Source organism: Atheta coriaria, unplaced genomic scaffold, assembly GCF_025399875.1.
Source record: "Atheta coriaria isolate IRGN ID8LTWV9N9 unplaced genomic scaffold, Caltech_Dcor_3.1 hic_scaffold_5_pilon, whole genome shotgun sequence".
Lineage (NCBI taxonomy): Eukaryota > Metazoa > Arthropoda > Insecta > Coleoptera > Staphylinidae > Dalotia > Dalotia coriaria.
In genome coordinates, this window is record NW_027045447.1 from 5,506,454 (window position 1) to 5,533,441 (window position 26,988).

A 26,988-nucleotide genomic window follows, 5' to 3' on the forward strand; every position below is an offset into this window, starting at 1 on the left:
CGTAATATTTCCCAAACAACGTCAGTTAAAGTTGGCACTTTTCAGTGTCAACACACACACAACATTTACAAAGCATATTTTTACAAGTATCCATTCTAAAATGGATAAAAATAAAAAGGCAAAACTTAATTTACGTGCGATTGCATGCAAAGCGCGTAAAAATGGCACATTTACACACAACATGGACTTTACTGAAGCAAGTATGCAAGTGATGCGACAATATAACATCACGGATCATAAACGCCAGCAGTTGCTTGGCTTCATGCAGAAAAACATTGAGGAATTAAAGAATAAAGAATTCAAACGCCATGTTGAACCCGAGTATCCAAAGGTAGTAAAGAAGAACACCGCTCATGCTGATCTAATCAAAATGGCGGATCAACTACAAACTACTCCTATTGGAAAGTATGTACAAAGAGATATTCTACACCGGACAGGCATGTTGAAGCAACAAGAAATGTTTCATGATACTGTGGCACAAGTAATCAAAGAATTCAGACAAGAATGGTTAGAAATTACGCACACAATGGGCATTCGTAGAACAATGCAGAATTTAGATCATTCAGATTCACATCCAGTTTTAGATCCGTATAAATTTTTTGGTAAAACTGAATCTTATCCTGAATTTTTAAGAAACCGCGAGCGGTTGAAGAGACGTTTATTTATTCAATATCCATTAATGCATAAAATACTAAAAGCTGCAAGTATGTTACCTGATTTGCTAGTTGATTTTGGAAATTATAGAAGCACAGAGTATGAAATTCCAAATATTATGATAATATTCAACGAGGAAATTGAAAAAGGCAAAGCGGCAGTGCGCAAATATCACTTTAGAGTTACCAAAATAATACACACTAACAAACAAAAATTCCCAAGCAATCCAAGAGCACTATCTCAATTCAAAAAAACTGGAACTGTGTTGTTAGGTATTATTATATCCAAATTAATTCGTAACACTATAGATCATTTAGTAGAAGTAACTGCTACACCAGATAAAGTTCCTTATTTGAAATTAAATCTGACTTATGAGAATCATCTTTGCCTCACTCCCTCGGCAGATGAAACCAGTGATATGTTTTCAAAAATGGTTAAGAGACTTGCTGAGCTTGGCAATAACTTATTAGCAATTGAAAGTATCATTGATGATAACATCGGTGAAATATTTATTCCGATTTATATAGAAGATGACTTTATTGAGGGAGCAATCTTGAAAATTTATACGAATATTTCTGATATGTACCAGCCTGTTTTAACATATGTACAAAATATTGAAAGTAATTTTATGTCGCTGCAAACAACCAGTTCACCTGACATGGAACAAACCTTTGAAGAATCATGTAATAAAGTTGACTTTTACATTGAACTAATACGTAAAGTTGAAGATGTGGTTACGAATGAATACTATGCAATCGGATCTTTAGAACAGGAAGATTGTAAAGCAAATTTGAAGAAGTCTATATACGGAATAATTGAAGATATTGCAGCTAAATTAGTATTGCAACAAGAGTGGGAAAATGAAGATATCATTGAAACTTTCGAGAATTTAGCAGCTAGGGCACAAGTGATTCCACAAACAAGTGAAGAACTAATGGAACAAGGTGTGTACATGACGTGGGCCAGAACAGAGTTAATGTCACAACTCACAGAAAGAATACAAACAATGTTGACTGTTATTTGTAAACTAATGGATATTACCACCATTACATATCACGATATGCAACTTAATGCAAGAGTTGTGCATTGGTTGTGGGATATTCAACCAATTCTAGAATTAAACTCTTCAAATTATGAACAGTTTAAATTTGAATTTGAAGAACGTCTAGCAAATGCAGTGATTCAGATTCATGCAGACATTGAAGCTATTTTACCATATTTACAAATATTGGATAGCATGAATGATTCAGAAAATGCACGGGAATATATTCAAGCAATGGCTGAGATTCTTGTTAGAATAAGAAACTGTGAACAACAAAAGGAATGGATTAACTCAGAAGAAGTAACGTTTAAATACCCAGTTTCACCGTTTAGTGAACTAGAAGAATTGAAAAATTGGGTGTACAATTTCTATCATTTAGTAAAAATGTGTCTCAACTGGAATCGATCATATTATGCGTGGATGGATGGACCTTTTGAATTTCTAGACCCACCATATGCTGAAGAATATGTTGAGGATACATATAAAGAATTTATCAAGATTCAAAAGACTTATAGGAATAAATTACGACAAATGGCTGGAGAAACACATGCAAGAAAATTTGTTGGATCTGTTGATGATCCAGACCCTTTAAATCAACCTGCACCTTTACAATTATGCAGAAAAACAATGCAATACATAAAAGAATTCAGACCTGCTTTGGTATTAATGAGAATTATGTGTAACCCAGCGTTGTTACAAAGACACTGGGATGAAATGTCAGAAATAGCTGGTTTTGATCTAACACCCAATGCTGGAACCACTTTGAGGAAGATGACAGAAATGCATTTAGATGCTAACATGGACGCATATGAAATTATTAGTAGTGGTGCCATTAAAGAATTAGAATTAATAACTAATCTGAAGAAAATGATGGCTGAATGGGACGATGTTGTATTTAAAACTAGTGTATACAAGGACACTGGTATTGTTATTCTTACAGCCCTGGATGATATCCAGGTGATTTTAGACGACCACATTTTGAAAACATTGACAATGCGTGGTTCTGTGTTTGTAAAACCCTACGAAACACAAGTTAAACAATGGTATGACAAAATAATGCGTATGAATTCTACAATTGATATTTGGGGCAAGGTACAGTCCCAATGGTTATATCTACTGCCCATATTTTCATCAAAAGATATTGTTAATCAAATGCCAGCGGAAGGTATTCTCTTCAAAGAAGTAGACTCTACGTATAAACGATATATGCAGGTTGTAAGTAAAGATCCACATGTTATTGAAACAGCTGGTGCTATGGGTCTGTTGGAAGCAATGGAAGGTTGCATGGAAATGTTGGATAAGATCAATGATGGTGTAACATCTTATCTAGAAAAGAAAAGATTATTCTTCCCAAGATTCTTCTTCTTATCCAATGATGAAATGCTTGAAATATTATCTGAAACTAAAGATCCTCTTAGAGTGCAACCTCATTTGAGAAAATGTTTCGAAGCTATCGATAGTTTACAATTTGATTCACTTCTTCAAATTCACGCGATGATCAGTGGTGAAATGGAAAAAGTAGATTTCATTAACATAATAAAAACAGAAGAAGCAGGTGGTAGTGTTGAGAAATGGTTAGTCCAAGTTGAAGAAGAAATGTTATTATCAATCAAAGAACAGTTATATCAAAGTTGGATGGATTATGTGACTAAACCAAGAACACAGTGGATTCAACATTGGCCTGGTCAAGTTGTAATCGCTGTTTCACAAATTTATTGGACTTTGAGCATGCATCAAACAATGGCCCCGGATTCTCCTACTACGATGTTAAAATATGCAACGCAATTGAATGATCAACTACAAGATACTGTAGCTTTAATAAGAGATCCTTCTTTGACGAATTTATCGAGGATTACAATCAAGGCATTGATTGTTATTGATGTACATGCAAAAGATGTTACGCATGACTTGAACAAACAGAATGTACAATCAGATTCTGAGTTTAAATGGCTTGCTCAGCTTCGCTATTATTGGGAAGATCAATGTAATGTACGCATGATTAACGCTACAGTCAAATATGCTTGTGAATATCTTGGAAACAGTGATCGCCTCGTAATCACACCTTTAACAGATAGATGTTATCGAACACTAATTGGTGCTTATCATTTACATCTAAATGGAGCTCCAGAAGGACCTGCGGGTACAGGCAAAACAGAAACAACTAAAGATTTAGCAAAAGCACTTGCTGTGCAATGTGTCGTGTTTAACTGTTCTGATGGTTTGGATTACAAAGCAATGGGCAAGTTCTTCAAAGGTCTTGCGTCAAGTGGAGCTTGGGCTTGTTTTGATGAGTTCAACAGAATTGAAATCGAAGTGTTATCAGTCGTTGCTCAGCAAATTTTGTCGATTGTGCAAGCTGTGCGGGCAAATGTTGATAAATTCGTTTTTGAAGGCACGGAATTAAAACTAAACCCGGCAGTTTACGTTTGCATCACAATGAATCCTGGTTATGCTGGTCGCTCTGAACTACCTGATAATTTGAAAGTGCTCTTCAGGACAGTTGCAATGATGGTACCGGATTATGCCATGATTGGTGAAATTTCATTATATTCGTATGGGTTTATGGAGGCACGAAAACTGAGTGTTAAAATTGTAACTGTTTATAAATTATGTTCTGAGCAGTTATCATCGCAAAATCATTATGATTACGGTATGCGAGCTGTGAAAAGTGTGTTATCTGCTTGTGGTAATAACAAACGTCTATTCCCTAACGAAAATGAAGATATTATATTGCTTCGAAGTATTATTGACATCAATTTGGCGAAATTCTTGGCGGATGATGTTCCGCTATTTGGTGGAATTATTAGTGATCTGTTTCCGGGCATTGTACTACCTCAAGCCAACTATAAAGTATTCGTCAAGTGTTTCAAGGAAGCTGCAAAAGCACGAAATTTGCAACCAAGAGATAGTTTCCAATTGAAAGTTATCCAAACCTACGAAATGATGATTGTCCGACATGGCTTTATGTTAGTTGGTTTCCCTTTTGCTGGAAAAACATCTACGTTGAAAGTATTAGCTGATACACTAACACAAATGAATGTTTTGAATATGCCACAACTTAAAGTGCAGTATCAGTTTATTAATCCCAAAAGTATTACAATGGGACAACTGTATGGTCAATTTGATCCGGTGAGTCATCGACTTTTTGCTTTGTTTATTATTTGCTTTAATATTACGTGTTTATAGGTATCATATGAATGGTTCGACGGAGTTGTCGCAACTTGCTTCAGAAATTTTGTGGTAGATCCAGCACCAGATCGTAAATGGGTTATTTTTGACGGTCCCGTTGATGCCGTCTGGATTGAAAACATGAATACAGTGTTAGATGATAATAAAAAGTTGTGTTTAATGAGTGGAGAAGTTATGGCGATGACAAGTTCAATGTCAATGATCTTCGAAGTCATGGATTTGGCACAGGCATCACCAGCCACTGTAAGAATTTTAATTTATTTGATAAAAACACTTAAAAATTGCTAATTTATAGGTATCACGATGTGGAATGATTTACTTAGAGCCGGCTAATTTGGGATGGCGACCATTTTTTGAGTCTTGGATAGTCAATCAAAATCCAGAATGGTGTGGGGAATACAAACAAATGATTATAGACCTATTCGAATGGCTAGTTGATCCCTGTATGTATTTTATTAAGAAATTCTGTAGACTACAGAGTAATCCAGGAGAAATAAACATGGTAAAGAATATGTATACGATTCTTCAAATGGTATTGGATAATGCTTGCGAGGAAAGCACCAAGAAAGATGAAGATTTTAAATTTATGAAAATATGGATTGAAGCGACGTTTATTTACGCTGGGGTTTGGGGTTTAGGCTGTACCTTAGACCAAGATTCACGAGAACGTTTTGATGAATTTTACAGAACAATGTGGCGTGGTGAAAATCAAAGTCATCCATACCCACTTGAAAAACTAGAAGTATTATTTCCAAATGAAGGATTACTTATCAATTACAGCTACACTTATAGACTTAAAGGTGCCTGGAAATATTATCCAGAACTTGTAAAATCTATGAGAGTAGAAGATGCTCAGATTATTCAACGTGTTCTTGTTCCAACAATAGATACAGTAAAATACGTTCAAATGTTGGAATTGCATATTCAACACAAAGTACCGATACTTTTAGTAGGACCAACAGGGACTGGCAAAAGTTACTATTCTCAAGATACTTTAATGAATCGTTTAGATCAGGATAAATATGAACCTTCATTTATTACATTCACAGTGAAAATATCAGCTAATCAAACACAGGAAATGATAATAAGTAAATTGAATAAAATACGACGAGGTAAATATGGACCTAGGGCAGGAAAACATTCGGTAATCTTCATTGATGATATGAATATGCCTGTTAAAGAACAGTATGGTGCCCAACCACCAATTGAATTGTTGCGGCAATATTTTGATCATAAGAATTGGTACGATTTAAAAGATACGTCAATGATATATATTTATAATACATTGTTTATTGCTGCAATGGGTCTGGTTGGTGGAAGCAGACAAGATGTATATCAACGATTTTTAAGACATTTTAATGTATTTTCGATTAATGAATTTTCTGAAGATAGCATGAATAAAATATTCAGTAATATATTGATACTTGGTTGGAAGAAGAATGGTTTCCCAAGTGATGTTATTATCACTGTGAATGCAATAGTAGCAGCCACAATGGAAATTTATCAGAAATCAATTGAACAGTTGAGACCCACACCTGCAAAATCACATTATGTGTTTAATCTGCGAGATTTTGCGCGTGTTATTTTCGGATGTTCATTACTACGTAAGGATTCTGCAGAAGATCGAAAAACTTTTGCAAAATTATGGGTGCACGAAATTCTCAGAATATTTTATGATCGTTTAATAGAAAAAGAAGATAAATCTTGGCTTTATAATGAAATCAGAAGTACTTGCAGAACTTTCTTTAAAGATACTTTTGATAATATATTTGATGATTACCCTAAAGATGCCGATGGAAAAGTAGCTGAATACGCATTGAAAAATCTGATGTTTGGAACTTACTTAGACACAGATGCAACAGAAGATGATGTGAAATATGAAGAAGTTGTTGATCCAGATGCATTATATAATCTGGCGTTTGGTTTTCTTGATGAGTATAATACAACGCATAAAGCTAAAATGGAAATTGTACTTTTTAAGTACGCCCTTGAACATTTGAGCAAAGCGTGCCGAATTTTAGCAATTCCATCAGGGAGTGCCTTACTGGTTGGTGTCAGTGGGTCAGGGAGACAATCATTAGTTCGATTGGCAACTGCAATCGCGGGGCATACCTTCTTTCAACCAGAAATCAATAAAAACTATGGCATGAACGAATGGCGTGATGATCTTAAGAAGGTACTAAAAGAAGCAGGAGGAAGAGGAAAATCAAGCACGTTCCTATTTTCCGAGGGGCAAATTAAAGAGGAGAGTTTCCTTTCTGATATTGATAACCTTCTAAACTCTGGTGAAGTACCTAATATTTATGCAATTGATGAAAAACAAGAAGTATTGGAAATGGTACGTTTGGCTGCGCAAGGTGGAAACCGTAATTTGGATATTAGCGCATTAGCAGTGTTTTCTTTCTTTATAAAACGATGCAAAGAACGTTTACATATCATGCTATGCTTCAGTCCAATTGGTTCTTCATTCAGACAACGATTACGTTTATATCCTTCACTTGTAAATTGCTGTACTATTGATTGGTATGAAGATTGGCCGGAAGACGCGCTTGAAATGGTTGCACATAACTGGATAGGAGATATTAATCTCAACGATGATGTAAAGAGTTCTGCTGTTATTGCTTGTAAACAATTTCATGTAGTTGCCCGACAAGTTTCCAGTGAATTCCAGAAAGCAACAAGTCGAAAAACGTACGTTACTTCAGCGTCATATCTAGAATTGATAAAATCTTTCACTGTGTTGACAAACAAGCAGCAAATGGAAATAATGTTAAATAAAAACAGATATCTTACTGGTTTAGAAAAATTACAGTATGCATCTTCACAAGTTGCTGGAATGCAAAAGGATTTAGCAGAGTATCAACCACTTTTGTTAGAGATGAGTGCCAAAGCAAACGAAATGCTCAAACAAATCGAAACAGAAACTAAAGAAGTAGAAAAAACATCCGTTCAAGTCAGAAAAGACGAGAAAGTAGCAAATATACAAGCAGCAGCTTCACAAGCTTTAAAAAGAGAATGTGAAGCTGATTTAGCTGAAGCTATTCCGGTTTTAGAAGAAGCAATTAACGCTCTTAACACATTGAAACCAGCTGATATTACTTTGGTTAAATCTATGAAGAATCCACCGGAAGCAATTAAGCTGGTTATGGGGGCTGTCTGTGTAATGCGTGATATTAAACCAGATCGTATTAATGATCCTGCAACAGGTTATAAAATATTAGATTATTGGGGTCCTAGTAAGAGATTATTAGGAGACATGAACTTTTTACAGTATTTAAAAGACTATGATAAAGATAATATCAAACCTGAAATCATGCAGAAAATTAGAAAAGAATATTTGCCTGATAAATTGTTTAAACCGAATGTTGTTGCCAAAGCTTCTAGTGCTGCAGAAGGATTGTGTAAGTGGATTATTGCAATGGATATGTATGATAACGTAGCACGGTTGGTAGCTCCTAAAAAGGCGAAACTGGAAGCTGCAGAAAGAGAATACTCAGCCACAATGGCACTGCTCATGGAAAAGAAAGCTGAATTGACGAAACTCGAAGAAAAATTAGCACATCTTAATGAATTACTTGACGAAGCAATGCAGAAACAAAAAGAACTCAAAGACAACGTGGAAAATGTAGCTAATAAACTCGCTCGTGCTGAAAAACTAATTGGAGGTTTAGGTGGAGAGCGAAGCAGATGGCTCCAAGCTGCTGATAATCTTCAACTGCTTTATGATTCTCTAGCTGGTGATTTGTTAATATGCTGTGGACTGATTGCATATCTATCTCCATTTACCCTCCCATACAGAGTAAAAACTCTCGCGGGGTGGCATGAGTACGTAAAGCAATTGAAGATACCCTGTAGTAAAATATTCAACTTTTCGGAAATTCTTGGAAGTGATATCAAAGTACAAACGTGGTGTATAAACAGCCTGCCACGCGATGCCTTTTCTATTGAAAACGGAATCATACTTGACTCTTCCCGACGTTGGTCTTTACTTATCGATCCGCAAGGTCAAGCCAATACATGGATTAAAAAACTTGAGAAAAGAAACGAATTGGAAATCACGCGACTGTCCGATCCAAATTACATGAAAATTTTAGAGCGTTGTATTCCGATAGGAAAACCAGTTTTAATGGAAAATGTTCAAGAGGAGCTGGAAGCACCATTAGATCCATTGTTGTATAAAATGACCTTTACGCAAGCTGGCATTGAACTAATAAGTCTAGGTGATAATGTTATACCATTTCATAAAAACTTCAAATTTTATTTGACCTCGAATTTGAGAAATCCTCATTATTTACCTGAGGTGTTCAATAAGGTCACGATAATTAATTTCTCATTAACAATCGATGGGCTTCAAGATCAATTACTTGGTATTGTAGTTGCCAAAGAACGTCCTGATTTACAACGACAACGAGAAGAATTAATAATGCAAAGTGCAGAGAATAAATCAGCTCTAGCTCGAGTTGAAGAAAACATTTTGAAAACTTTGAGTGAAAGTCAAGGAGACATTTTAGAAGATGAAAGCGCTATAGAAGTTTTAGATTTTTCTAAAGCTCTTTCCATAGACATTATAGCAAAACAAAAACATGCAAAAGAAACCGAGAAGAAAATAGAAGGATTTCGATTGGATTATAAACCAATGGCGGAACACAGCGCTGGATTATATTATTGCGTTTCGGACCTACCTAACGTTGACCCGATGTACCAATTTTCGTTGAACTGGTTCATAAATTTGTACATCATGAGTATCGAGAATGCGAACAAATCGCGTGACTTGGAAAAACGACTAAAGTTCTTAAAGGACACATTTACGTATAATTTATACTCGAATGTGTGTAGGTCACTTTTCGAAAAAGACAAATTAATGTTTTCGTTCATTTTGTGCACGATGATTATGCTGTCGCAGAAGAAATTAGATGAAAGAGAATTTAAATTTTTACTGACCGGAGGCGTAAATGTTGAAAATCCAGCTGAGAATCCTGATAAGAATTGGTTGAGCGATAAATCTTGGGACGAAATATGTCGTGCGAGCGACATGCCTGCGTTTAATGGACTAAAACAACACGTTATCAAAGAATCCGGTCAATGGCGAGCGTTATACGATAATCCTACCCCGCAAAATGCTCCTATACCAGCCCCATTCGGAAATACATTAACTCCATTCCAAAAATTAATTATTCTCAGATTAATTCGACCAGATACGTTATTTTTGGGAATTTCAAATTTTGTTACAAATGAACTTGGTGCCCGGTTTACACAACCACCTCCATTTGATATAGCTAAGTCATATGAAGATTCCACATGTCTAACACCTTTGGTGTTTATTCTAAGCCCTGGTAATGATCCACTTGCTGCACTTTGGAAGTTTGCTGAACTCAAGGAAATGCAAGAAAACTTCAATTCCATATCTTTGGGACAAGGTCAGGGACCAATTGCTCAAGAGTTAATGGAACGTGCCCAGGCAGAAGGTGGATGGGTCTGTCTACAAAATTGTCATTTAGCAGTTTCATGGATGCCCTCACTTGAAAAAATCTGGGAAGAAATGGATCTCGGCAATACACATGAACATTTTAGATTATGGTTAACTAGCTATCCATCAAACCAATTTCCAGTGACCATTTTACAAAACGGGGTCAAAATGACCAATGAACCACCAAGTGGCCTACAACAGAACTTGTTAAGATCTTACATGAGTGCCCCTATCAAAGATCCGGACTTTTATGAAGGTTGTCCAGGAAAAGACGCCATGTTCAATAGGTTATTGTATGCAGTAGCTTTCTTCCATGCAGTTATCCAAGAACGGCGTACATTTGGTCCTTTGGGCTGGAATATACCCTATGGTTTCAACGAATCTGATATGGATATATCCATTCAACAATTACAAATGTTTGTTAATGAATCCAGTGAGAACCCATATGAAGCAGTAACTTACTTAACAGGAGAATGTAATTACGGTGGTAGGGTTACAGATGACTGGGACCGAAGACTTATCGTCACTATTTTGGCTGATTTTATAAACGAAAAAGTAGTGAATAATATGGATTATCTCTTCGTAAACATTGATGAAATGTACGGATTACCCAGAAAAAATGGATATGATGATTACGTTGATTGGATTACAGGATTGTCTAGTATCCATTCACCCGAAGTTTTTGGTTTGCATATGAATGCTGGTATCACGCGAGATTTACAAACAAGTAATAATATTCTAGACTCAATGATACTTGTGCAAGGTGAGGATACTTCAGCAGCAGGTGCTGAAATTGATAATATCATAAGCTTAATTGCAAATGATATATTATCAAAAATACCAAAACCTTTTGACATTGAAGAAGCAGTTAAACACTATCCAGTTGAATATTCTGAATCAATGAATACTGTCCTAGTTCAAGAAATGGAACGATTTAATAAATTATCAAGAGAAATTGTTAACTCTTTAAACAATATCTTGAAAGCCATCAAGGGTTTAGTCATCATGTCCCCAGATCTTGAATTATTGTATACATCAATATTTCTGGGACGTATTCCAGCTCAATGGAGCAAAGTATCCTATCCCAGTTTAAAATCTCTACCAAATTACATCACAGATTTTGTGGAACGTTTGGAATTTTTAGATGATTGGTACAAGAGAGGTAAACCTCAATCATTCTGGTTATCCGGATTCTTCTTCACTCAAGCTTTTCTCACTGGAGCTAAACAAAATTATGCTAGGAAGTATAAGATTCCTATAGATCAGTTGACATTCGATTTTGAAGTACTTAAAGTAACTTCAATAAACAAAGCACCAAGTAATGGCATTCATACATATGGGCCTTTCACTGATGGTGCTCGATGGGATCTGCATGCTGGAGTTTTGCGAGAATTGTACCCGAAAGTATTATTCGATGTTATGCCAGTTGTGTGGATCAAACCACTATTGGTAACTGATTATGATGAACACGGGCGATACAAATGTCCGTTGTACAAAACTTCGGAACGCAAGGGAATTTTATCAACAACTGGCCACTCGACAAATTACGTGCTACCGTATTTATTGAATACTGAACTACCTTCCGAACATTGGGTCAAGCGAAGCGTAGCGTTGTTGTGTCAGCTTGATTGATTTTGATCGTGATTTATGTAAATAAATGATTTTAGGTAGAAGTTTTCGATTTTTTTTTGTGTCTCAAGCAATGCAATAACTTTTCATCAAGTGTGGCGTGACCTTCTTATAAAAAAATAAATTGGCAAAAGTTTTAATTACCAAATAAGTTTTTCTAGTATAATGTATTACTTTTATTCTAGGTTCTATAATAAATATAACGCTATAATGTTGACCGTGTTAAATGCCAAATTTGATTATCAAAGTTCTTGCACGTATGCAAAAGTTCAGCCGTTGCATAATTAATGTAAGAAAAATCGCGCTCCTTTATCGCAGTTAATAGCGCGGCAAAGTTGACTTGTAGAAGAAAAACAAATTGATTGCACCCGTGTAATCGATATTTCATACAAAAGGCACACCACCACGCACGCCCTGCGACGACATTGTCGGCAATTGTTAACTCCAGTTGTGTGGAATTGGCATTAAAGCAACGGTAAGCTCGAGCACCGTGTTCAGTCTTCGTCGCGATGCCGTCATTGAAACGCCTCGATGGCGCTGCCATGGAAACCTTGCAAGCATACACAAAAAAGTAAACGCGTTACGTGTGGCGTGCACGAAGAGCAATGCACATAAACACCACGCAAGGAAATAAACATCGCCGCGTCTGATACTAAAATGCACAATTAAATATTAAACAATGAGCGTGCTACGATGGTAACCGGATACTACATGACGCCAGTTAATCCTTCCGCTGTCATCTTACCGCCGTCGGAAGTCAACGATGTGCAATCCTTTGATAAACTCTCACTCACTTCGCTATGGGATTATGTGATACGGACACAATGCCTACCAGGTACTTACTGGATTATAATTAAATTCTGCTGATATTGGGAAATGCTTGATTGGTACCTTTGGCCAGCTTTTATTTGAGTTGTTTATTTTTTTAGAGAATTTAGACTTAGACGCATTTTTCGATACTGTCCACGAACGCCTCAAGAGTCCCGAATGGGAAATCCGGCAGAATGCTCTGCGGGTATTGGTTGATTTTATGCCGCTATTGCCGAGTGAAAGTTTAGACGAAAGAATCGGCACAGTTTTGCCAGATTTAGTCAGCAATTTGGGTCACTTGGGACCTGCTGTGCGTAAAGGCGCCGTAGACGCTCTAAAGACCTACTTAAATTTATCAACAAAACCCAATGCCATCACCAGGGACCTGGTTGAATGGGGAGTCGAAAAGTATCAGGAAAATAAAATATCCACAAACGTGGTATTAGGCATAATAATGTGCTTGCCGTTCGTTATCAACAGTAAATTAAACGACGCGACCATCAATTACATAATCCACAGGTTACTCGATAAGATCGTGAAGGTCATTCATCAGGAAACAGTGCTGCGAGCACTAGTTAGGATACGCGATCTGATTGGTGGGCCAAAATTCGACGCAGCTCTTTCTACCCACGATACGTACAACTGTAAACGAAACTTTGAACTTTTATGTGGTGTATATGATCTTCACTTATTCAGCAACACCCCTGCTCACCCTCGAATGACTAATTATAATTATGTTTGTGCGAAATCGGAAACATTAACGGACTCTGATGAAAATTCGATTTCTATCCCGGTCAACGATAATGACCGAGTAATTTTGGAAACGGAAATTCAACTAGAGTCCGGGCCATCTATCACGATGAAAATCCACGAAGAAAATTCGCCATCTACGAACCCTTCAAGTCCAGCAAGTAACAGGTATGTTTGACCAGCGACACGACATGTCTGATGATCGATACTAATGAGTACTCATCTGTTACGCGAACATTTTTATAACATCATCGTACATTCACCCCTTGCGGTCATCACGTGGCGTTGCTCACCCTTCTCAAACATTAGTTTAGTATGTATATTTTATGTGCGTGGGGCGCAATACACGAACCACACATACACACAAATCGCTTTGTAATTGCCGATAGAAATTGTGCTTTTATGAATGTTATCGATTGAAGGTGTCACATGCTTACAGGGCGAGTAGTCGGACGTTCAAAGTTCTGCCGGACCTAAGTCTGGACGACAGCTATATAGAATCGGTGCGACGAACTCCACGAAGGGTGCGATTCGGAGGAGAGATAGTTAAATTACGAACACCCGATAGTGATAGTAACTTGGAGGACAACGACGCGACTATTTCTATTATCTCGGATGGTGATCAACCCGTGATAGAAATAAAATACATCGAGAATGAGACAAAGACCACTACGAGAACGACTAGAAGTTTGATACCAATTCCGATCAAACATACTCAGTCAGCACCTGCGAGTCCAACTGGAAACAGTGCGTGTCGTAGTTTTGCACGATCCAAGGAATATAAATCATCACCTAATTTGAGTAAGAAGGTGTCACCTACTTGGGGAAAGTCAAGAATTCCACGAAGAAGAAACACTGAAATTAAAAACAGTTCAGAAACAAAGATTCAGATTAATATTAATGAAGGATCTAATAAAGATTTGTTAAAACCTCCAAAACCACAGAAAACTAGAAAGAAACTAACCAGAAGGGAGACATTTTCTGGTAGTGATTTGAACATTGAACCAAAAAGTCCTAAAAGTGAAGCTGGGAAACCTTCTGATAAAAAAGTGAAGAAGAAACCTTATAAACCAACTATAACAATACCTTCCATTCATCAACTGAAGCGTGAAGATCAATTTAGCCCCATAACAAGACACAGTCAGATTGAATTGTTTCATAATCTAACCAGAACACCTTCCCCACGTCCTGATGAAACTCCACCACCATTTCCTCTTCCATCTCCCACCTCAACTTCCAAAACAAACACAATACCATATGATGACATACCAGTTGGGCCCAGAAACAAAGATATAACCAGTCCCAAAAGTACAACTGTTACCTCCTTGCCAAGCATCGCTCCAGGACAGCAAACAAACACAAACGTTAAAATTCAAACCCCAAATCAAAATGGTAATTTATTTATGATGTTCATCCGGTTGCATATTAATTGCACCTTTGTGTGATTCTTTGTTCTATATTATAAGGTAATCACAACCCGCCAGAGGATTTGGCATTCCATATTTACACGTCGTCCGAGGGACCACCTGACGATTTGCGCGATTCGCCCATTCCGGTGAACAATTCCGGGGACTGCCTCACGTGTTCGAGCAGCGGAAGTGAAACTGGGATACGCGTCGAGCGCTTTCACACGGCGCACCTGGACGATACAATCGTCGAGGACTTGCAGAACATGGTGAGTGTCCTACTTAAGTGGACGCGTTTATAAATTTATGGTGTATGCGTGTGCGTTACGTAAGAATTGTGAGGCGCGACGTGTGGCGACACACGCAAACGTACGCCGGTATTTTTGGTTGTTTGTGTCGGGGGTTAAAAGCCGTTAGTGGTGGAAAAATAGACGCGCTTATCCGGTGATTTTGAGGGCTGTTAACCTACTTTCGTCTTTGTATACCTGCGGTTTTGCGGTGGTTGTAGGCTATCGCGATTGGATTTTTCTCGGACTTTACTTTTACTTCACTTTTAAATCGTTCCATTTTGGTTCAAATTATGTGCAAACTGTAGTTGTGATACTTACACAATTGATGACGAAGAGATTTGTTTGGTGGAATCAAAGTTGATTTGGATTTTAAATTCCAGAGCACTTATGGTTCACTAATGTGCAGTAACTTGTTATTACAACATTAATCAAAGTTGTTTTGAAAGAGTAATGCTTAAATTCTGTCCACCCACGTTTAATATCTCGCAACGCATTATTAAAAGTCGTAATTGATTAAGTTTATTGCTAATGTGATATGAAAAGTGCAATTTCTGCATTATTTACGCGGAATTTTAATTTTGCAGTGTTGCGTTGCATATGCGATATTAATCTAATTTATTAAAGAGGTTTATTGTTTTCGTAATCAGTAATTCTCATTGTTTACATATTTAAATCCACGTAACATAAACAGTACACGGTGAAGGTCTGACACAATTTTAATTGCGAAATACGTTTTTACATCATCAAAAAATGTTCCAGAAAAAATCACAGCTTTGTCACTTATGAAAAACGAATCTCATGCCACATTAGTACGCTTTTATAACTGCACAGCATGTTGAAGTGATTAATATTTATTTCGTTTTTTTGTATACCCGCAAAATGTCACTATTTACATGACTGGAATTTTCAACGACCGTTAGAGATATGCTAATATTGAGAGAGTTATTTTAGGATTTGCACATTTTGGCCTATATAGAATTTGAGCCCTAAATAAACCCATTAATGCGTTTAAATGGTAAAACATGATAAATTAGGTGGAAATATTTATAACCGAAAACTACAAGTACCTACACCGTCACGCCCAAGGACAACAATCATTTATATTTATAAACATATGGTCCCACAATGCATATTAATAATGTATTTTTAGTTATATTATTTTTATGAAACAATTTTTCATGTGTGGTTTTTATACATATTTAATTTTTTAATATTTTATACTGAAAAAACAGGTTAATGGCATGAGTGCAGGTGGTGGTTAAAATTTTGTTAATATAAAATTAGACGCAGTCACAACTTTAAGTAATATTTAAATATATATATTCGTCTTAGCATTTTTTGTTATGAAATTTTACTTTTAATCACCTATGCAGTGCTAGCAATTTAAAAGTTGATTTTAATCACTAAAACTTAAAACATAATTTGACTGCAACGCGTTTCTTGATGTAATGCACGTGAAACATAACGTGGAAAATCACAATATGCGGGAGCCGGGTGTTATTATACGCGTGGTATTGTCGGGAAATCGCTGTAAAATTTGCATTGCTCTCATTTTTGTATCGTACCGAAGGGAATTTCATACCACACTGATTTATTCATTCAAAATGTACGGATATTCATTCGAAAGGAAACTGGAACTACATGATAGTCAAGATTTTAATCGCTGTTGAAACAATATGGTGTTCTGGTGTAATATGAACAGGAAATTTGGACCAGCCACTAAATTTAATGTATTGGGGTTGCTGTAATTGCTCATTAATAAACATAGAATCTGAAAAGGGAAATCAAGTTGTAAACATCTGCTTACAATCGAAATGGTTGAACATAAAAACAAAATTGAAAAAAACAAGTTAAATATTTAGGTTAATGAAGTATATTGATTTCCAATGTAATAATTCATAAACTGTCTGGCTAAAAATACGGATGACCTTCACGACGGGTTCCTTCCTGATTATGTTGCAATTTTGATCAAGTGTTTGATATTAAATCATCGCTGATGTGCGCGTGATGATACTAGACATGCGTTTGGGCAGTACCCATCCTTGACCTTAAACACATGTATGTTTCTACACCTCCTACCACTTACAACTCACCAACACAAGTAGATATTTTGCCTATAAGGTGCACGCACATTATGAATTATCCAAGGAACTTTCCATTTTCATTTCCTCGCCCGCCCAATAATTACACACCCCGATACTTGACCTGTGGTGGTATGTGTCATGTTTTCGTTGAACGTGAGCCCCAGTTTTGCAAACTCTTTCTGGAAAAGAGCAACTAATAACGCCGGCGCACCACTGTATATTAATGAATGACCAAGGGATTTGTGTGTGAATTTGCAGGACGATATTAAAGCGCGCCAAAGAGGATTGGAAGAACTGCTCAGAGTGATTCGTACGCCGACGGTGTTGGACTCGCTCCAAGACCGTCTACCCTCGTTGTTCTACATTTTGTTTTCGGCCGTGCAGCATTCAACTTTACAGCCTACCGCTGATGTAAGTTCACATTATGTTTAAAAATAAAATTATTGATGTGTGTTTTATTTCATTTTAGGAAGCTTTGACAGTAATCTTCAGCAATATGAAGCAAGAGGCACTGATGGTACGGTTACAGCAGATATGTCTGAGTCTTGCCAAGTTAGGTTCACCTAGTGGTATCCGACTGGCAATTGTATTAATGCGACGTGTGCCTCCAAAACTAGTTGTCGATCAGTTATTGAGCGATTCTATAATCGGAGCAAAAAGTTCAAAGGTAGGTGGTGGCTAAACGTCTACGACTATTTTCGTCATCTAATTGATTGTCCACATTTTGTAGGTTCGTGAAGGTGCGCTTCAAATTGTTATGACAGTTTCACGCATTTACCCGAGCACTGAACTCAATGTCCCCAAGTCGTTGCGGGCTGTCATCAAAACCCTCTCGGATAAAAAGAAAAAAGTCCGACAAGCCACACTTGAAACCCTCGCGGCATTAGCGCAAATCACCGGTAATCCTATGGTGTTACAAGTTGCGCAAGATGTCACCGCAGCGATGGAGTCGCCAGAACGGCAACAAATTTTACAAGTGATTAGAACAAGATTGAGTAGAAAACAATTACCCACTGTGAATATTAATGGTACGGTGCAATATTCAGCACCTCAAGGAGATTCTGAAATTGAATGGTTATCTAAAGGACATTCTTCTTCATCGTCGCCATCTTCTCCGTATGTAATTAAAACCAGTCCACGTGGTAGAGACCCTGACGAGACTGAAGAAGTTGATGATAAAAATAACAATAGATTAGTGCGACGGCAATCGGAAAGATTTATTAGTCAGAGATTTGTCCCAAGCAGTGCTCAGGGTAATGTGAATGCGGAAGTTCTTCAAGATGGGTTTTCTACAAGGAGATTCGTGGAGGATTATTCACCGAGGACGTCAATGTCGGCTGAAGTTAACCATCATAGCAAGAAAGTAAATTACTGGAAGAATAATGCAAGAAATCAATCGTTTACCAATGAACAGAGTGAAGAAATTGGATCTGATTGGTCTTCAAGTAAGGTTAGTAATTTAAAAATTTTATTTAGAAATTTGAAGGTTAGTTTTGTCAGGCACATGAAAACCTACATTTTACGCACAATAGGCATGTAAAAAGATCAATTTTCGATAAAGTAATTGTCGTCAAGCAATAAATACAAATTATTCGGGTATCAGAAATGTATTATAAATAACCGGTAACCTATATACAGCTGAATACAGAATTTCCAATAATCAAATATTTACATCATAATTTAATATAGGTATTATAGGGAATAGGTATACAAACCATTATATAATATTAGTTTATAATAAGTAGGTCGGTTTTATTCTATTAACTATTGTTTCAATATTTTGTACACATGCGCAAATCAAGTTGTTTCCGTTGGAAATTTGTGCGCAAAAAGTTGACACAAAAAAATGTCCTCAAATTCAACTGCTACCCTCTTGGGGCACTCGATAATACACCTTATTATACCCACGAAATACCTTTATTCATGACGTAGGTGTAATTTCGGAACCTCGCATGCAATGTCACGTTAAGGGCGCAACACTTTCCACGCTACCGCAGGTCACATGGTCGCGATTCGCGCACACCGCATTCCCCGGTCTCCATACCTAACAAACAATGTTAACGTTTGGTCGACGGCGATAAATATCGATCACACAAATGTGAAAAAAAGTTCGACGTCAGAACAGGCCGAACGCTTTCGTTAGTCGTACCGGTGGCGGCGGCGCACACCTATTGAAATGAGGTGCAAAACTCGAGAACTTAATAATTGCATTCGATATTTCAATAATGATCAGTAACAACCATTGTAAATATTAATTAGTGTCAGAAGAATCAACAATATTTTACGGGTTTCTGTGTTAAAATGATTGTAATGGTTTGAATTGAGAGCGATCGACCAAGAAGTGAAAACAAAATGATCGTTTGTCGATTGGTAACACTACGTCCCTTGTTTCTCAACAATTTATATGTCGTAAGTAATGATCTTCAATCAATTTTGGTGTTTTTTTCTTTATTTTATTGTTTGTAATTATTGATCCAACGCTCAATTGTTTTATTATGATTATATGGAAAGTAAATCAGTGTTTGTGTGCGCGTGAAATTATTGAAAATGCATTATGGGTTACTACAATGATTACTATGTACCAGATGTCAGTTTGACCGGCTTTAACGAGGTGAACATAGATTGTCCTACTTTAAAGTCCTTCGAGTTGTCATCATATATCATAATTCAATGAAGAAAACAAAATACAATGTGAATTGAATTATTTTATTGTTGTACCGTGATTTGAAATAATGTTATTTTTGTACATTGTTTCCAGGAAGAATCACATGAAGGACAAAACGGCAATCGAACGCAAGTGTGGGCCATCGACCCGACCGCTTTTACCACCGTGGGCGCAGGGAAACTATCATCGGCTAACGGTAATTAATTACAACATTCTGATATTGTTTCACATTTTCATTATGCTGTATTTTTATCAATACAATATTTTAATTCACTTTTATGCATTTGATTTGTGCAGGTACCCTAAGGCAATTATATGTGGTGAAGAATGCAAAAGATTCGAAAACTGCCGCGACAAACACGGACTTTCGCACTGAATCTCCAGCACGTAAAAATAGCCGACAACGCAGTCAACGTGGTCGGTCGTTTTCGCCACCAACGTCTAATCGCACATCGACGTACGAAACGTTTCCAGATAGTCAACATGGTCAGATGCAATCACAACGGTCCAATCCACATATAAATCATGCGAATATCAGCCAAGGACGGTTTGTAAGCGGTAACCATTACAACGATAAACATTATTTGCCAAAAGGAGAGCAGGAGCCGATCAGGAAAAGTTTCTCATCGGAGCAGATTACTGGTCTGGATCGGTTTAGAAAGGAGCATACCTTCTCATCAGGATCATCTTCAAGTAAGTCTTGTCTTTTCAAAATAACATTTGTACTAATTTTGATAAATTTTGAAGGTTCAAGTGTTCGACAGAGTGGAAATTGGCGTGACCTGCGCAGTGGCATTCCGGTTCCTATTTACGATAGCAAGCTAAAAATAAGAACCAAGAATGCCAACAATGCGGGGAAAACGAAAGGGCCTATGACCATACCATATTATCCACCGTAAGTACATTAAAAACTTAACCATTTTTTTTAAGTTATCAAAGATTATCGGCAAAATCTACAAGATTGGTAGAACTGTTTCTAGTCTTACACAATAAGTTGAAAGATTGTGTTGTGTTTTACATAAATATTGAATACGTCCTTGGTGTTGCCCTGAAAGTCTCTATAAATATTAATGACAAGAAAAATACGAATTCACGACATTGAAACTAGTTTTGTACGCAAGGCAGGACCACGAACACGCAGCTGCCTAGTCGTCTGTCAATATTTTACCATTTCGATAATTAGCTCGTCTCAGAGGACGATGCGAACACGCAATAGAAAAACATCAATATCTTTAAGCTAATCAAACGGCAGATTAACAAAACTTATGCATAATGTATGACCAATTAGTAAATCAACCTTTAGGACAACAAAAACGTTTCCAACTAAAACTGCTTACACTTTGCAAACAATTAAAAGGAGTGTGGAGGTATTTCCGTTCGGGGAATATTGCATTCGACCATTGCACCTAAAATAGCACGGATTTCCAGATATTCTCATAACTCCTTAGGATATTTTCAAATTCTTATCTTGTTAGACTGATTAGACTGAACAGTATATTAAAACGCGCAATATTTAGTAACTTTTTTAATGTCTGTTTTGATATAATATATTGGTGTGAGCAAGGGAAATGCCAGACTTTAGTAAAATAATCGCGATGACCTTTTGTATTGAGTGAGGCACGCGATTGCAAATTGCGGAACGGAATGCGCTGAAACCTACGCGGCTTTCCAAGAAGCACGGTGTCGAAAAACGTCGTTCATAATTACATTGAAACGTGGCGAGTCATCGTTTTCTTATGTTCGATAGCGTGGGCCTCTTGTAATCAAAAACTTTAATGTCTGTACTAGGTAGCTAATAACCTTGAATTACTAGTTGGTGCTCGGGTAAATATCGCGATACTTTATTAAAGTCAAAATAGCGATTTACTCGTATCGTGGTTACTTCGCAAGGTAGTTTTTGTTGGTAGTTTAATTTGTGTAAGTAGCGAAAGTGTGAAAATGATCATTAATAATATTTGCAAGACATAAAATCTATACTCTATCAAGCAAAGCAGGGTCAATAAACATATACTTATATATGTTATACTTATACTTAAGCAAATTATTCATTTTTAAAATTATAAATATTATCTGAACATATCTAATTCCCTTGAATTTAATTATTTGCTTTTTTGTGGTAATAATCTTTATTCATATTAATTTCATTTTTCTGGTTGAAAAACTTATTAAGAATAGTCACGAAAAATAAAACATGCGACTTAAAACAGAAAGAAAGGTGAATAATTCTTACTGAAAATAGGCAGTAGGTATTGCAAAAAGAGTAAACTGACCTATTTAAATATCAAAAACATACATACGTTGAATATTTAATGAAATTTTGAATGATGAACACACCAATTGTACAAGCCCTATACACTTACGTGCATATATGACTGTTAAAGAATGCTTAACACAATTGAAAAGTAGGTTATACAAATGTGTTTTCCGTTTCAGTGAAAATCGATTTGATGCCTGCTGAAAATTTTTAATCTTATATCTAACGATTTTTAAAGTCTTAATTATGAATTTATAAGGATATCTGTTTTTAAACACATATAATAATTTTGTTTTGTTGAAACTCTCTGAAAACTTTCCCCTAATTCTTAAATCGAGGAGTAAAAACTTTTAAGTTGAATTTAAGAGTTTATAAAGAGGGTCGTAACCAAAATGAGGTCATCCTTTTGAATATTCATGCATTGTTGTTGGCGTCACAAAAGAATTCGAACGCATAGTCACCTATTTAGGGCGCAAGTGAAAAATTGATGCAGTTTATTATCAAGAATTTTGAACTTTTGCCCCATCATACGCGTAAAAACATTATTTAAAGTGCCATAGTGATAGGTAAAGTAGAGCATATATGCATTATTAAGAAGTGACAATTATTCCCCGACAGCATTATGTGTTTACTATAGAAAATTATTAAATTATCTGATATTGGAACATCAGGAGGGCGTTCTGAATATCAGCTGACCTATTTTATCACATTATTAAAACAAATATTAACTTTTTTCTATGGAAAACCTAATGGGGGTTAAATGCCTGCGCTAATATCAACGCAAAAATATCATTCAACACGAAAAAGCTCAATTATGGAGTTATGGGTTTATAATGCAAGTTTTTATGAGAACCACTGCTATTATTATTTCATAAATTATTACTTAAACTATAAAAAATTACGAAAAAAATCAAATGGCAAACACAACAAGACAAAAATGAGGACCGATGATTAATTATACAGTTTGATATTTTAACTTTTTTAAATAATTAGTAACTGAATTGATATTAATTAATTACTGTTCATATTAAATGTAAAATAATATATTATCTAGCTAATCTATAATAGTTAATAAAATATTAGGATGTAATGAACCAATAATATTGATATTTTAAGTTAAACAAGCAAATTACGTAACAATGTTAATTATTTAAACAGGTCTATGAACTTTATTATTATATGTATACTTGAATTTCATTTTAAATATAAAATCGCTATAAATGTGACTCCGCCGTTTATACTCGTACATATACTTGTTGCGTGCAATTTCAAAAAGCAAGTCTCCTATAAATAATTTATTATGAAATTAGTCGATTAATGTTCTCTTTGAGAAACGGAATGCCGATTACCCCAAAAGTACAATGTTTAAGAAATGAAACTCATGTTTCTATGTCGAAAGTAATAGACGACTCTTAACTAGTACCCCACCGAAACTGAAAGGAAACGACGTGAGGAAAATTATACGCATTGTGTGCGTTAATTCAGTAGGACTTTCCGCAGCCAACGAGTTCGCGAGGTCAGAGTGCCGCTTCTTTACATTCCTTACACCTCCCTCATCAGCACAACCATAGCACACAACGAAGTCGAGCTTATTTATTTCGACCGCACGCGGTTTGTCGTCGAGGTGTGCGCGTATACATACACTAGTAGCAATTTGCTGGTAGTACGGCATGTGGTCGATATTATTCCGGTAAATCGTGTGACGTATGCTGGTTTCTCAAAGGGGGGCATACCACCTTACGCTTTTTCCAGCGCGCGTGAAGTCCGAGCGCCTCCGTGTCGGTCAGAGAACGAATCAATGCGGCGGTACGACGTCGGCCACCGGCCAAGTCGAGGAGTAGCGTCGCGACGCCGCTCGCGCAACAATGAGTTTCGTGCGCGTTTCAATCGGCCCGCTACCAAAATAAATCGCAAATATTAGTGAACAAAACACACGCGAAGAACAATGCTGTGTCACAATGGGTACTTTAAGGAAGGCGCGTGTGGTGGTGGTGGTGATAATGTGTGGGGCCTTAGAGATGAGAAATACATCAAGTGGCGGAATCCGTTCAGGTGTTGCTATCGTATTTGTAGACAGCGGAAAGTCGGACACATGTCGCCACAACATTCAATCGGTACACCAGTACTGTCCATCACTGTATTACCCGATAATATGGAAATTGTGTACGTAGACAAATGCAATTTTTAATTGATGATTACTTGTGGCGTCCATTTTGATTTCATTACGTTTAGCAAATGTTACATTAGGTACAAACAAATAGTCGGTAACGGCAATTATTGATTTTAATGAAGAAATAAAAGAAGAGTTAAAGACCATTAGTATATACACACACTAATAATAGACCCATAGCAATGTGGTGTTGTTGAATGTTGTCGATTTGGACAAAAACGTTAAATTGTTGTGCGTGTTCTACCTATACTACGAGGTACCAGTACTGCAAACAAACAAACAAGCAAAAAACATTGCTACATTAAGATTACAAACGATATTTTAATATTTGAACAATGTTTAGTTAATACACAGTTGATGTTAGCTGTACTGCTAAATAAGAAAAAATCTAATATTTTCTAATCAATTTAAAGACTTTTAGAGACATAATTTACTTTTAATTCATTCATCATTTAATATGTAGTATTTCCCAACGTTATTTGAAAATAAAACCGTGAGAATTATTTTGATTACAGTGTAAAAAGTCCAAGTCCTACATCGACGCCTGAAAAACATGACAACGAATCAGTGAACCGCCAACCATTCTCGTCCGGCAGCGAATCATCTGGTTACTTCACACCGCCGCCCGAAACACATCACGAATCGAACGTTAGCCCCGATCTCATAACACCCACACTCACCCCACAAATCAGCCCACAACCCGAACGCTTCGTACGGATCGAAACACCGCGTAAGATAGATAGCGAGCCAGAAAGTTTCGACGATGATGAACCTGTCAACGAAACATTGCTCGTCGATGAACCGGACAATGTCAGCACGAAGACTGAATTTCGTGCATCGAGCAGTCTGAATAGTCTCAATTTCGTCGAGCGTACGCTTTCGAAGAATGAGACGACCAACAGTCTAGAGTTCTCGAAGGTAGCTTTTGATGACCTGGATGCAACGCGAAGAAAGATTGACGTTGAAATCGTTACTCATATTCAAAGGAAAAACGTCAGTTCTGCACCAGCATTGAATGACCTCAGCAGCGCATTTACATCAACTCGTCCTTCTACAGTAAAGACTACACTGCCAGGATCATGTAGCGAGTCTATTGACGATACTGAAGCACCTGAAGAGTTATATAAGAGTATCAGTCCAGAGAAGAAGTCACCTGTTAAAGTTATCAAATCGTCCGTGGCCCGAAGGAAATCTTCCAAATATGGTACTGGAAAATGTAACGAAGCAAGTGGGGATAGGCCATTCACAAAGCCGCGAGAAGCTTTTCATGATATTTGCGCACAACTTGAAAGCACTGAGTGGGAGGTGACGATGAAAGGATTACAGGGTTTGGTTAGACTGATTAGGCATCATAAGGACGTGGTTGAGAACCAGATGCACGCGGTGTGTGTCTTGTTGGGGAAACATGTTAGGAATCTGCGGTCGCAAGTTGCGAGAAATGCTTGTTATGCATCGTCGGAGTTGGCAAAAATTAGTAAAAGACCTTTGGAAATGGTAAGAAGTAGAAATTCACACGCTTTTATTACATTTTTCTAATATTATGTATTTATAAATCTTATTTAGGAGTTGGATGAGTTAGCGACTCCTCTTTTACATCGCACGGCGGATACTAATAAATTTTTAAGGAGTGACGCCAATGCTGCCTTAGATGAGATGTGCACACAATTATCAGTGCCCAAGTTGGTATCGGTCATTACATTCAGAGGTTCGTTGCATCAAAACGCGGTGGTGAGAAGCGCCGCAGCTCGATTACTATGCAATATTGTGCAGCGTCTTGGATCTGAGAAGGTATTCCAATTACCTAGAGATACACGTGATAAGATTCTATTGGCTGGAGCGAATGGATTAATGGAAGGAAGTCTGGAAACTCGGTAGGACTCTTTTGCGTTACAATTCTGTTTTTGTCTTTAGATAACATATTTAATGTTTGTTATTGTTTTAGACAACACGCTAAAATGCTCTTGGGATTGTTAGCTGAACATTGTCAGTTTCAAAAGGCTATGGCCGAAGCAGTTCCTGCCAGTATCCTGAGACACATAGAAAAAACAATGAAATTGCTTCTAAAATAATTCATGTGCTAAGTACTCGTTGCGTTAACTCTATGCTTATTAGGTATAATTATGTATTATAAAATATATTTTATAGGTAAGATTTTACCAAAAAGTTATATTAGTAGATGCAGTTTATTAGGTTTGGAACAAATAATTGTTTATTGAATATTTCGTTAAGTTTAAATTATTTTCTGAAGTTATTGTTTAATGTAGGTAATGCTCGTTATTTATTTAATTGTTTAGGGTAACGTCATATATGTTAAAAATTAATTGTACGAAATTTTTAAAACATGTAACGTAGTGTGTACATATGATATCATATCAGAAAATAAAATTATTTATAGTTTTCATTAAATAAATTACGTAAGACAATGACAAAATGTATTTTGTGACTGGAAATAATATGGTTACATTTTATGATACCTTTGAAATAATTTTAGACGAAAATAATAGAACAACGGCTAACATGCGCATTCCGCACTACTTGCGCCGACATCCCCGGCTGAGTACAGTCGCACAGTCACTGT

General features: G+C 36.6%; 2 protein-coding genes across 2 annotated transcripts; both read left to right on the forward strand.

Moving 5' to 3' along the window:
• The first annotated feature begins 57 nt into the window (after positions 1 to 57).
• On the forward strand, positions 58 to 12,025 carry Dhc62B (Dynein heavy chain at 62B). Its single transcript, XM_065303108.1, has 3 exons — positions 58 to 4,825; positions 4,883 to 5,128; positions 5,181 to 12,025. The coding sequence occupies exons 1-3, from the start codon at positions 101 to 103 to the stop codon at positions 11,982 to 11,984; spliced, it is 11,775 nt and encodes a 3,924-aa protein (XP_065159180.1). The 5' UTR covers positions 58 to 100; the 3' UTR covers positions 11,985 to 12,025.
• Positions 12,026 to 12,499: 474 nt separating this feature from the next.
• Positions 12,500 to 26,820, forward strand: LOC135792340 (uncharacterized). Its single transcript, XM_065302961.1, has 13 exons — positions 12,500 to 12,816; positions 12,911 to 13,709; positions 13,981 to 14,933; positions 15,008 to 15,216; positions 17,580 to 17,732; positions 17,791 to 17,988; positions 18,052 to 18,771; positions 20,080 to 20,182; positions 20,284 to 20,679; positions 20,734 to 20,881; positions 24,926 to 25,904; positions 25,974 to 26,281; positions 26,353 to 26,820. Exons 1-13 carry the CDS (start codon positions 12,675 to 12,677, stop codon positions 26,477 to 26,479), a joined length of 5,235 nt encoding a protein of 1,744 aa, XP_065159033.1. The 5' UTR covers positions 12,500 to 12,674; the 3' UTR covers positions 26,480 to 26,820.
• Positions 26,821 to 26,988: the final 168 nt, after the last annotated feature.

Bases quoted from the DNA above. Each gene is read 5' to 3' on its own strand.
- LOC135792340 (XM_065302961.1), top strand. From the start codon at position 12,675: ATGGTAACCGGATACTACATGACGCCAGTTAATCCTTCCGCTGTCATC. The intron at 14,934-15,007 runs GTAATTTATTTA...CTATATTATAAG, and splicing joins TCAAACCCCAAATCAAAATG to GTAATCACAACCCGCCAGAG. The intron at 17,989-18,051 runs GTAGGTGGTGGC...CACATTTTGTAG, and splicing joins TCGGAGCAAAAAGTTCAAAG to GTTCGTGAAGGTGCGCTTCA.
- Dhc62B (XM_065303108.1), top strand. From the start codon at position 101: ATGGATAAAAATAAAAAGGCAAAACTTAATTTACGTGCGATTGCATGC. The intron at 4,826-4,882 runs GTGAGTCATCGA...ACGTGTTTATAG, and splicing joins TGTATGGTCAATTTGATCCG to GTATCATATGAATGGTTCGA. The intron at 5,129-5,180 runs GTAAGAATTTTA...GCTAATTTATAG, and splicing joins CACAGGCATCACCAGCCACT to GTATCACGATGTGGAATGAT.